Raw genomic sequence first — 12,964 nt, 5'->3', positions numbered from 1 at the left:
CGGACTAGATGATCTGCTCAGGTCCCTTCCGACCCTAGGAACTATGAAACACCATTTGCAAGGTATTAATAAAGCTCAGCTGTTTGCAGCAAGATCCTCCATGTTACTGAGCAGCGGATGTGACTGGCCATAGAACAGGCTCTGGGCACAGGAAGCTGGCCAGGGAGAGGAGGCACAGGTGGGATGCCCCCTCCTTGTGCAATGGGTCCCAGAGAGCCTGGGCTTATTGCTGCTCCTTTCCCTTTCCAAAGGGAGCAGCAGGGAGCTGGTTCTTGCAATAAGGGATGCCTAAGGGGATATCAAAAGCCTACCCCTGTATAAGTGACAAGGATGGAGCTACCTGCCTCCTGAGTGAGGCCAACTGCACTCTTATGAGAGCACATGACACACATGCTCTCACTTTCATAGATTTCATAGACATCAGGGCTGGAAGGGACCTCGGGAGATCATCGAGTCCAGCCCCCTGCCCAAAGGGCAGGAAGTCAGCCAGGGTCATAGGATCCCAGCAAGATAAGCATCCAATTTACTCTTGAAGGTGTTCAATGTAGGTGGTTTGCCTAGTCTTCACAGCTCAATACAGGACAGACACTGAACTGGGGATGCAGATGCTCCCCTGGAGTCCTGGGTCTGGTTTTGGGGCCTGAGCTTCAAGATGGGTATGCACAGAATGGAGAGAGTCCAGCAGAGCAATGAAAATGATGATTAGGGGCCTGGGAGAAAAGACTTACAATGAAAGGCTGAAAGATCTAGGGTTACTTAGTTTGGAGAACAGAAGACTGAGTTGGCAGGGGGTGATTAGGGTCTTCAAATACCTGAAGGGTGATTACAGGGAGAAGGGAGACGGGCTTTTCTCTGTGGCCGTAGGGGACAGGACTGGGAGCAATGGACTCAAGCTGCAGCAGAGAAAGCAGATGGGAGATGAGGAGGAACTTTCTGACCCTGAGGATGGTCAAGCATTAGAGCGGGCTGCCTCGAGAAGTGGTGCAATCTCCGTCCTTGGAAGTTTTCAAGAGCAGGCTGGAAGACCTTTGGCTGGGATGGTTTAGTCAGGTTTGAGTAGGGGCTCGACTAAATTACCTGGCAAGGTCCCTTCCAGCCCTGTGTCCTGTGGTCCTATGCACCCAGGGCAGCAAAGTATGCCAGTGGCTCCTGGCCTGGCACTCACAGCACCAGAGCGGAGGGTACTGGCAGCTACGCTCTGCCGAACAAGCACGTGTGCACATTGCTTTCACTCTCTCCAGTGACACGTGGCTTTCATGTTTTCTCCCTACTCAAAAGCTGTGCTCATGGAGGAGTCCTGCCTTCAGGCCCACTCCCCTCCAGACAGCACCACCTTTGATACTGCCAAAGCGACAAGGATCGGCTTGGAGAGTCTCCTGTCACAGCTACATGACTAGCTAGCGAATAAAACATGAGCTGTTCTCATAAGAAGCCCCAGGAGACCACTGAACAGCCTGACACGTTTATAAGAAAGCGCACACATGCACTCACTTTTCTGTATCGCCAGAGCTGGTTCCCCTTCATCCCGTGGCAGTCGTAGAGGGTCACGGGACTGCTGTGGGAAATGGCGTCGAAGCAGAACTTCTTGGTGTGCTGCGGGTCCCCGGGACGGATGTCCTCTCGCCAGCTGAACGTGAACACCTGCCAGGACACCAGCATGCAGGAAGTGAGGAAGACCCGAAGCTGGGGAGCTGAGGGGGTGTTATTTTGCCTACAGAGTAGGCTGCTCTTCGCTGGGAGGCTCTTTTCTCTGAAGGGAGGGAATAAGCCGCTGCTAGGCTTGGAAGATCTGGTGTTGGATGCGGGGTCGGGGGGGGCTGGGGTTTGTCTGCACTGCGGCCTGCCCAGTCTCCACACTGCTGCTGCTGACACCAAGACCCAGCATTGCCGACCTGGGGCCTAACGATGCCCGTGGGCTGCCCATGCAGCCGCTTGCGGGATCCGAGATCAGGCTGGTGCTCCCCAGGCTGTGAGAAGCTGTGCCATCCACCTGGCAGGAACGGCAGCTCTCAAGTGGCCCTGTACCAACACCTGCCTTTCTCTGATCCATGCACATGCCGCCCTGATGATGGACCGAAGGCTGTGGCAGGGAATAAAAGGACCAAAGAGACCTGTGGTGATATTAGACAGGGCAGCAGCTCTAGCCAAAGCCTGGACACCGGGGTAGAAACACACACAGAGCCGAGTCCTGCTGGGAGTGAGAGGTCTGCGGGGAAAGGAGCTGGAGATGGGAGACTGCAAGGGAGCAGGAACACTTCCTGGAGCAGCAGAGAAATGGTGTGGCTTCCTCGTGCTGCTTTGAATCCAAGTAGTCAATCCTGCTCTGCTCTCCCCCAGCCCAAGGCAGTTTGGATCCAAAAGAAATTACCATTATCCTTTAGGAACCAGTTAAACACAACCCAAATCACGGTCCTCCTAGACGCACACACCCACCCACTCCTGCAGCCAACTGCTCCTGGAATCCACTACCAGAGCTACAGCCCCTTTTTGATCCCCCCCCCAAACTAGTTTCACTCCCAGTTTCCTTGCATCCAAGTGCATGTACAGCAACCTGCGATCTCCTCATACTGAATCCACTTCCAGTCATAGATTGCTCCATCACTGGCCCTTGGCTTTCTAGATCTCTTTTCAGCTCAGCTGCTCCACGGTACACAAACCAAGCCTCCCCTCCCGGTTTGTTACAATAAAGCTGTCATTTCTGGCATGTCGTACACCCAGAGGGCAAGTCGATCATCTGGCTAGTTTCACCTCTCGCCAGCAATGACCAGTAAGTGGTTACCGAGCGTGCCTGCAGGCTCATTCATATGCATGAGGCATCTCTTATCACATCTTCCAGCAGATCCTTCGAAGCTAATATTCACTTTGTTACCTATCATGACTGCCTTGTTACCAGCTTCTGTTTTCTCCTGCTTCAACAACTGGGTGAAAACCTCCCTAAGCAGCCCCCAAGGCTCCAGACCCTTTCCCCCTGATCTTTCCTATGACACCAAGAGCCAGAGCCTGCAACAGAGACCGTCGGACCGTCCTTAGGCCAGTGGGCAAGAACCCTTTCCATTGCCCTGCACTCCCTAGAGAAGTGGAGCCACCGCAATATTTACAGCCCCAGGTGAACATTTAAGGACAGTTAAGGATGGAAGGAGGGTTCAGGTACCTGCACGTTGTTCCAAGCTGCCTCCCCTCTGCCTTTCACACAGGTTTCCAGCCGCAGTGGAGCTCCCAACGCGCCGTGTTTCGTGTCTACACACAGGCCGGTGCCCAGATTCCGGATCTGCAACGTTAAGTGACTTGTTAGTTCTGCTGCTGTAATCTTTGTCCAAGCAATGGTTGAGAAGCAGGATGATTTGAGCATCTGCCTCCAACAGCGGCTGGCTGCATGACAGCCAAGTGCCAGACCCCTTCTGCTATTACACGAGCGAGCTGGCGGCATTTCAGCTGCCGGGAGGCACGCGAGATCGATAAGCCAAAAATGTGATCAATCTTAAATAGCCCAATAATCTGCTTGGGTGTCCTGCACGCTGCAGATGTGTAAAACCCATTATTTCATCATGCGCCGCGGACTGAACCTGCATGCTTATAGCACTGTTTATCTCTAGACCAGAAGTGCGTGGGGATCCAGGGATACTTGGATAAGCTGTTAGGAAACAACTGTTACATCTGCACATTACTACAGTGATTGGCATGGAGCAAAACTGTAACTCATACCCCGGTACAAGGTTTAGGCCACCTGTTGTTACTAGAGAAGTTGCATCATAACAGCTGATGTCTGCTCCTGACCCTCCCCATCACTTTTAACGTTATATCTGTCCACAGCCAGAATCACTGTCCTTGCTGACCTCCATTTTTGCAGAGGGAAAAGCAAAGGTGCAGCAAAGCTAAATGACTGACCTAAACTCTGCCCAGACACCTGGGTTGTTTCTAGCTCTGCTGCTGAGCACCAGGGAATCATTCTGCCTCCCCCAAGGTCATGCACTGTGCAGAAGCAGGTCAGTATGCCACATCTCCCCGTGGCTAAGCACTTAGGGAACGTCATCTAGGGCATCTGCTCTGTTCCTCAAGCTGGCTGGAGCAACCAGGAGAACAGGAACGCTGCTCTCTGAATCACCGAGAGCCGGGGCTGGAGAACACCGATGCATGGTCTGCTTGCGGGAAGGGAGCAGAGCAGTATCAGAGCTCCCAGGAAGCTCTCTGACAACCCCGTGGCCAGTCAGCCCCAGCCGGGCATGTTCAGTGGCCTCACCTCTCCCCATGCTGCAGCTGGGGGCTCCACCGGCGGGTAAAACTTGGGCAGGTCCCAGGCCACCTCGTTCATGAACCACTTGAAGCTCTTGCAGTTGAGGTTGCTGCGCAGCTCCTTCTGGGCAGCCACGTCCCCTGCGGAGAGGTGCCGGTACTCCGGCCTCCGCTGGTAGATGTACTCGGCGTACTCATCCATCCACACCTCGGCCACGCGTTTCAGGTTCTGCATAGGCAAGGGGGGGGGAACAGGATGTGAAATGACTGTCTACGCGCCCACAAGGATCCCAAAAAGAGTCGGTGCCTGGGCTTGGAAAGGTTTTTTATTCAGATGCACACCGCCTCTCAAGCTGGAGAAAGCAAGCCCATTTTTATTACACCCTTGTACCCAGGGGCTTATAGGACAAGATTTTTTTGGCTGAGGTCGACAGACTTCTGGAATTCAGCCATCCTGTCCGGCTCCCCACAGCGACGAGAATAGCATTAGTCACAAGTTGTTAAAAAAAACAAAAAAAACAAGCCTGAGAGCAGAACAAGCGACACCAGTAAATGCCGCCGGACATTTAAAGGGCTGAGATGAAAGCTTCCTGCCTCTCCCACTCTAATTTAGGCCGCCACATCCTTTCTGTCTTCCTTTCTGAAGCCAATTTGCGGTGCCTGCTCCAGCAAGCATCAGCTCACACTGCTCTCTTCTCCGCCTTCAGCTCTGCTATAGAAAGAGCTATTTAAGGGAAACGGGTCTCACAAGCTGTGTTCGATGAAAATAATGCCGAAAAGCCCAGCAGCCAGGAGATCCTTTTGTGAGCTAACTCTGGAACAAGAGTCCTGTCTGTGTCTGGGAGAAATATGGCTATTGACAGAGAGATGCAGCAGGTAATGGCACATCTGGAACGACGGTCACTGGATGGCTCCACCGGTCTTCCCAGCTGTTGTGTGACAAGCTGGATGGATGTCAGCGTTGACCGCCACAACCGAGCTGCCCAGTGACAACAGGCCGACACAGACAGCCCGATACCACAGGTACAGCAGGACCTGAGGGTGCCATGGGGCACTTCTCCGAGCCACACACTCAAACTACCAGGCCCAATAGTTTCCAGGGAGGTTTCAAAAGTAGCGCAGGTGGCAGTCGCTCACCACTGCATCATACAGCTGCACTGCACCAGGCCCAAACTGAGCCCCAGACAGATGCATGCTTTAGCCGAAACCGTCCCCTCACCTGGCTGGTTTCCACAGCTTCCCACTGGACTGCCCTGCCTGTCCCCAATTCCCTCTGATGTCCTGGAGGAGCTAAGGAGGAACATGGCTGCACTGCAAGAGACTGTGCGCTGTGAAGATTTCTGATGTCTAAGGCGGCAGAGGACAGAAGAGCACGGGCTCGCTTTGGGTGGGAGCCACATGGTCCAAATCCCTCATTAGCTCTAAGCCCGTTTCGGCAGGGAGCCCTTCAGGACAGGGGTAGGAGGCAAGATCGTTCTTGGTGTTGCTTTGCAGCCTTGTTCCTATAAAACCCGTTCCCACCAGAGGGCACCATTGCCCCTTTCCAAAATCTGCGCTCCGCCAGCAATTTGAGAGAGCCAGCACACAGCATGCAGGCTTACTGCCCTCCCTCTCCAAGCTAAACTAATTAAGAAATCACACTGGACAGGCCTTTGCATCCTGATAATTATAGCTTGCTTCTCCAGTGCACTGCGAGGCTCGAGGCAGATATGTCTTTCAGTCCCCCAAGTGCCGCTACCCCTACTCTGAAACGTGCTGCTCCAAGGTTTTAGCTCTCAGGCACTTGGCATTTCCTCCTGAGAAAGCCACACTGTACATTTCAGTGGGGATGACAGTCCAAGTCGCAACTATACCGGCCCCGAGACTTTCCATCACGGCCAAAGTTAGCGTCCGGATACAATCAGACATGCTCTTAGCAGGGGCAATGGGGAGGAGTGTGTCTGCCCTTGGAAACAGGTTTGCTGTTGGTCTCTCCATGCATGATACAGCTTAGCCGAAGCTCAGCCTGGTCAGCTCCCCAGATGTAGCTGCCCCTCTGGCACTCAAAGCTGCAAAGGAAGTTAATGAGGAGTATGCTCACCCGCGCCAGGCTGACTCCGGTCGGGACCTTGTATGGCACATACTTCCTGTAGATGTGGCCCACTCGGGAGCAAGGGATGTCTTCCATGCGGCCTCCACACATCCACACCTGCGGGAGGGCAGAGAGGGGCAGACCTGCAGTGAGAACTCACTCCCGATTCAAAGCCCCACTTCCGAAAGACAGAAGAAAAAAAACATTCAACCCATCTCTGAGCTTTAAGTTGCATCTTCTTTGCCAAATGCCCTCTCGGCACTTTGCAAATCTGACTCCCGTTGCCCCGGCGCTCTCAATTTAGGCAACGTGTTAGCCAACTGGCTGGACAGGCGGTGCCTGTATACTCAGCCATCAGTTGGCAAGGCCCAAACAATGTTGAGCATCGCAGCCCCGTGCTGGCCTAAGTTAACGGGGGTGGTTATGGCACACAGGAGTCATGCCGATTAAGAACTGGACCCTTGTGCAAAACCCTGTGCTCCATATCTGATAGCTGAAGGCAGACAAGACAGCCCCGTAGTTCAGATCGTGTGCTGCACAAACATCTTTGAAGAAATTATTCATAAGCCTGCCTAAGCTTCAAACCAGAAAATACTGGCTCCCACATGCCTCTGTGCTCTCGCTGGGTACCAGGGTAAGGCCTTGGATGTTGCCACTGTGATTTTAGTGCTGGCATGTGCCCTTACAATTAGTGGAAGTCCCTGCCTGGTGAAATGCAATTACCTTTAAAAGCCCTCAGAAAGTCAATGGGAGAGAACATTAGTTGCAGAATAACGACTTGAAGCTTGATTAATGTCAAGGTGATGCCAAGAAGTTTATTTTCCAGGCAGAAAGCATCGATTCCGTGCCAACATCCTGCAACAACTTTCTTTGACTCTTAGATTAGCAAGGCTGCAGTCAGAGGGAATGAAGTACAGTGACTGCTGGTCTCTGGGCAAGCAGAAGAAAGCTTTTGCAGGGGTGGAAGGAATACATCTGCATGCTTCGTCAGAAAATATCTAATCGATTATCGACCAAAGCACCTTACATTTTTAGAAAGGGGCTGCTTTATGACTCCATTTGTATGTTTTTCCCTCTAAAATGCTGCCTCGGCAAAAGAGCTGGGCAAACATCCTGATGGATGCTCCATTAAGGGCATTGCTGGCTCCTGCTGACTTTTTAAACAGCACCTTCCAGCTTTCGTTCCCTACAAATGACTCACCACTGTCTTGCCCTCCATCCCCTCTTTGTACCCAAAAGCACTACAAGTTGACAGTGTTAGTGGTCCCTCCATTAGTCATGCCCGATTTGTGCTGCTGCAATTCACTGTACAATGAGCTTAGTAAAACAGTCTCATGTAGGGAAGGCCATTCATTAAATGTCTAGGGCTACAATATTCATTACGTGGCAAGGAAAAGCAACGTTTGGCCAATGCTTCTGCATAGTCACTAGCTATGACTCATGTCCTTTGAGTGTCGTCTTTAGCCAACCTCCCCCTGCCATGCCTAACTGCATCAAGCAAATGAAGTTTCATCTCTGTTGGATCAGAGTTCCCGTGGGCAAAATCCCACCAACTCAGGGTGCAGACAGATGTAACAATTATACCAAATGATGGGGGATACACGTTGCTCTGATGCCACTTACATCTGCATGTTCCTACAGCAATGCAAGAGTCGCAAAACCCCTGCAACCATTTCAGTCCAGGTCAGCTGCAGCAACTTAGTTTACTTAATACGCTGTAGGAGGATGCAGGACTTCTGACTGATGCTCAGGCTGGCAAAACGGTGTTTTCAGTCTGATCTGAATGATTGTCAGCCTGTCTTGGGGCAGGTGCTACAGATGAACGTTGTTGGAAATCACCATTATATCTGCATGTTCTTCTACCAATAGGTGCTGTTGCAGATGAAGAAACACCTCTCTCTGCAGCGCAAGACGGCCTGCGGCTGGAACAGGATCCTGCAGCTTGGACGTACCGGAGGACGCACTAGCAACTGAGAAGCCTGCAAAGATAGCTCATGGGCTGGCACCTGCCTGTCTCAAAGACCATCTTCTCCACCCAGGAGCATGGCCTACCTGTGATGGGAACAGGGCCTCTCAGCCAGCCTACGCTGAACCTCCACTGTCCTCTGACCATGGGCCGGATGCTCTTCTAGTGGGGATGAGCAAGCTGGGAGAAGCCAGACGAGAAAAGCAGGCTTGGCCTATGTAGCCTGGCAAAGATCTCAGCCACGATGGGAAAATACCATGCATGATACTGCGTGTCATCCCTGGACGGCACACAGCTATACGAGGTCAGGTGCTGAAAGCACGGAGCAAGAGATGGGACTACGGACCTACTTTCCACCTGCACTGTAAAACATCTGGCTGACCGCTGGCTGGTGTGGGTCTGTAGTGTCAGGCGGATGCAACGGCAAAGGCCAGCTGGGTCCTCTGAAACTTTCCAGTAGCTCCACGTGCTTCAAGTGCCGCCGCAGCCCTCCAGAAGCATGCCTGCTTCCCATTCACTCATTGCTGCTTTGATTTATTTTATTAGCGAGCTTCTTTGTGTGGTGACAGAATTCGTTGCAGCCTGCATAAAGACAATTACCAGCCCTTATCTATAAAATGGGAAGGAAATGGCGGGGGGAGCGTGACACTCATCAGCAAAACAGAGCTAACAAAAAGCAACAGAAAGTTAGCGCTAAAGGGAGGAGGGAACGCCCAAGACAATCAAGGGTTTGTCTAGGAATACATGGAGGGGAAACAAACCCTGAGTGCCAGAGCGAAGGGAGGGAGGCAACCCGCTCTGCCTGGCTGTTTTAAAATAAGGGCACTGCTCATCTTCGAGACATCAAGCTGTGTTACGGTGCTGGAGCAAAGTGCAGAAGACGCCTTCCCTTTCCGTCAGGTGGTGTCCTGGGAGCGCGTTGCCTTTATCCCGACTGACTGCTGTCTCCCCATTAACATCGGAGCTGGGGTTTTCTGCACGGTGCTTGAGCAAATATAATCTCTCTTGGCTGACGAGACGGCAGACATCCGAGTTCCGGTTTGATGAGCTGCGCTTCTCAGTTCAGCCATTTGCTAAAGCTCCTCGAGGACAGCTAAATCCAGTCAAGGAAGCCAGTGATTTATGCAGAGAGCTCATCAGGTCGCTTAAGAGAAGCGGGGCCCTGCCATTTCCGAAGTCCTGAGCTCAGAGGCTAATGCACAGGACTTCAGTGCATCTGGGAGTCCGTCTGCCTCTGAAGTCAGTGGGAGTTTTGCAGATGACTTGATCGCAGCTAGGACTGGAAACACGGCTGAAGCCACGAGCTTATTCACGTGCTCGCACACGGGACACCGTTCCCATCTGTTCCCGGGGACTGAGAGCGACAACCCGTATGTGCACAACCATGGGGGGTCTTGAAATGAAGCACATGGCAAACCCCCAACCCCTCTCCCTTACCCTGATGTTCAGCAGCTCCATTCCCTTTCTGCCGCGGCGAGGAGCAGCATCAGACAAGACTTCAGGGGGAGAAAAAAAAAAAATACAGCTGCCATTAGTGCAGGCATCCAAGTGATTTGGGCACACGGGGTCTGCAGGTCCTGAAGGCTGTGTCACGATGACATGCTTCCCTAGAGCGAAGCCAGGAAGTTAGCCAGGACTCAGAGAGAATAGTTTTCTTCAGCCCAGCATAGGAAAAAGAAAGCAAAGGGCTTGGCAGCAGGAAAGGGAGAAAGTTGCGGCTTGTGCAGGCGCTGTCGTGAGGCCCGTGGAAAGGAAAGGAGGATCAGAGCTAATGGATGCGGCAGGGAAGAGCAGCTAGGACCGGTCTCAGCCCCACCACTGTGAGCATCAGCTGCCCCCAGAGCTATGAACTTCTCCACCCTCCCCTGACAAGGAACCGAGGTTCAAAGACTTGGCACAACACGCCTTCCCCAGCAGCAGGCTGCTCCCTGCCATTGGGAGCATTTTACACCACGCCGGTAGCAGCTCCTGATAAGTGCTTCCTGGGTTGACGCCCATCTCCTACCTGGTGCCAGGGCAGAGCCCCTTTGGGACCAACACGATAGAGAGGCCACCTCTCTACTCTACTCCAAATGAACGGAGGAGGAGAGATCCCTTCCCCACTTTTCAGGGGAAGTGGAGACTGCACAGAAGGAAGGAGATCTGCTTGGACTCAAGGAAGTGACAAGAAAGCCTAGCCTGGCCGAGGCCGGGCCAATGCAAGAGAGCCGACGACACGCAGAGACTCGGCGGTACGGGCTCGCAACCCCCACGCTGCATGAAACCGCTGGATGGAGGCCACCCCCTCTGCAGCTGTGCCCGAAGCCTGGCACCTGAGGAGAGGCCAGCGGAGATGGAAATCAGCCAGCTGCTGCTCTGGCAGCTGGAAGGGGAAGGGGAGCCAGGCAGGCAGCCCTGCAGATCCCCATTCACCGGAGAACGTGTCACCTGATTTATTGCTGTCGGCAGCAGAGAAGCGTTCGCATCTGTGCTTCTCGAGGAGCATGGGGACAGGTGACCGCCAGAACCAGTGCGGCGTTACCGATGCTGACCAAGACAGCACAGGTACTCGACCTACAAGCACAGTATTTCCTTGTCCCTGCACCACCTCAGCACCCTTGGATGGGAACAGTGGGCGCTTGAATTTCTGTATAGGGTAAGAGCCTCCTTATTTATAGCCAAATGATCCCAACATGGAGCCCTAAAAATATGGTTCAGACCGAGGCAACAAGGTCAGATGCTTCCCAACCAGGCTTTCTGACCTCCAAGTCCAGGTGACAACGAAAAAAAATGCAAGGAGGCTAGTGAGCCATACTCTTCTGCCTTTGTCTTTCAGAGGCTGGATGCACTCAGCCCTGGGACTGTCCACATGGAGCCCTGACTTCTCATCTGCTCCCTCTGGCCTAAGCATCAGCACTGGGATCACCTTTCCTGTGCCCTTAATTAGGCAGTGCAGTGAAGACTATGCACATCTGGGAACACGAGCCCTAGAAGGACCAACGTAAGCAGAGGATGGGATAGCAGATGAAATCAGGTGTCAACAAATGCTCTACAAGGTAACAGGCTGGTTGGATCTATTTAAATGCCTCACACTTGCTGGGGTGTTCTGAATTAGCTTTAATCTTGGGAAGAAAGTATTTAGCTATCTGCGCAGGCTGCACAGCATGGGCATCTGTTGAATGTAAAGCAGTGTTAAAAAAAAAAAAAATACATAGCAGTGCTATTAAAGCCACATTCAGGCAAAGACATAATGCTTCAGTTCCAATGCCAGCTCCTACAGCGATGACGCGTCCTCACCTCACCTTTGGGTAGTCACGTCCTCTCCAAAGAGGTAACACAAGGGTGTTGGACATATGGCCCATGGAGCCACGTCATGCAGCCTGTGGGCTCTTGGAGAGCCTGGAAATTTGGGGTGGGGCGGTGTTGACCCTCACAGCAGCTTTGGAGCATGCATGCTCTTACCTCTTCCTCCTGAGCTGGCCTCATTCTCCTCTTTTCCTTCCATGCTGCCTGTGCAGGGCAGGGGGAAGGGACAATCACTGCATAGACAGGAAATTTCCACACTGAATACCCAGGACAAACCCTAGCACAGCCTAAGAGCTTCATCTTGGCCCCCAGCTGAAACTTAAGCCTCTACTAAACATGAGCTGCATTCTCCTTGCCATTCAGGCTTATCATCTCATCAGATTTGGGTGGATTTGCACACAGATGGCAAGGGGCAGGTTCCTAATCAAGAGGCAAACTTTGTGCCAAAGTTGAGTCCTGCTCGAGAGCACAGGGGCACCACAGCTCTGCAGGGAAGTAAAAGTGCCAGAACTGGACCGGGGTGAAACATTTTCCCTTCCAAAACAAATCAATGGGCTTGGCTAGCAGCTTCCAAAACAAGCCAGCCTGAAGACAACATCCAGCCCGGGTGATTGCAGCCTGAATGAAGTTTGGCAAACTGCAGAAGGCCCCGTCTGCAGTTGCTTATAAATGAAAAGCACCAGGTAAGCATAGCAGAGCTGCCAAAATGCACCCATCCTGTGCTCTCAAGAAAGGCTCCCATCTCTCTGCGCCATATCTGGGCGCCCACCCTGCTCCAGCTGAAGGTTGAGAGTTTTCCTGCCACTGCTCATCACGCTGCATGGAAGTGCAACACTTTGCGCAGGTCCTCCATGAACCACATTATTTTTCTGTCATTGCTACCATTACCCTAATCTGTACCCAACAATTAGGGATGCTCAGATAACAGCCCAAGCCTCTGCATAGGTTCCAGGGATTTTATTCTTCCCCTGCCCTTGCCTATCTCAACCTATTACTGCTGTACAAACAAATCTCTCACTTTTGATAGGCATCAGTGTTTTCAGTCTTCCACATGGACACATAGCTTTCCTATTGTTTGACAGTTAATTACTTGTTAATGAGCCCTGCTGCTCTGGGATCTATTAGCTGGTATGTTTACACTGACTTAGGGCAGCTGAGGAAAATGAAATACTGCAGGTTTTTGCAGAGGCAAGCAAAAATTGTGACTTACAAAGTTTTTAACTGCCTGGAGACAGACTTTTCTCCTTCCACCTCTGCACTCCTTTTCCTTGTACTTCCCGGTCGTGGCTCTGAACCCTTTGGGATGACTCCTCTGCTGTACTGCGACAGAAAGCTCTTGGGGCCGAGATGGCCCGTGCTCTGTTTGTACCGTACCTAGCACAGTGGCCTCTAGCTGTTAATGACCTCCCCAG

General features: G+C 52.4%; 1 protein-coding gene across 1 annotated transcript in view; it reads right to left on the bottom strand.

Annotated features, from left to right (window-relative positions):
* GALNT10 (polypeptide N-acetylgalactosaminyltransferase 10) overlaps positions 1–12,964 on the bottom strand; it is a 147,641-nt gene that overhangs the window by 5,703 nt on the left and 128,974 nt on the right. The window contains exons 10-13 of the mRNA XM_019534739.1: positions 6,311–6,418; positions 4,238–4,459; positions 3,152–3,268; positions 1,492–1,641 (exon numbers count right to left, since the gene is read on the bottom strand). Of these exons, the coding sequence (XP_019390284.1) occupies positions 1,492–1,641; positions 3,152–3,268; positions 4,238–4,459; positions 6,311–6,418 (597 nt within the window). The remainder of the gene's footprint in view (positions 1–1,491; positions 1,642–3,151; positions 3,269–4,237; positions 4,460–6,310; positions 6,419–12,964) is intronic.

Source organism: Crocodylus porosus, unplaced genomic scaffold (genome assembly GCF_001723895.1).
Source record: "Crocodylus porosus isolate Cpor-Errol unplaced genomic scaffold, CroPor_comp1, whole genome shotgun sequence".
NCBI lineage: Eukaryota > Metazoa > Chordata > Crocodylia > Crocodylidae > Crocodylus > Crocodylus porosus.
Note: the sequence above shows the minus strand (reverse complement) of the source record. Positions and strands in the feature narration are given on the sequence as shown.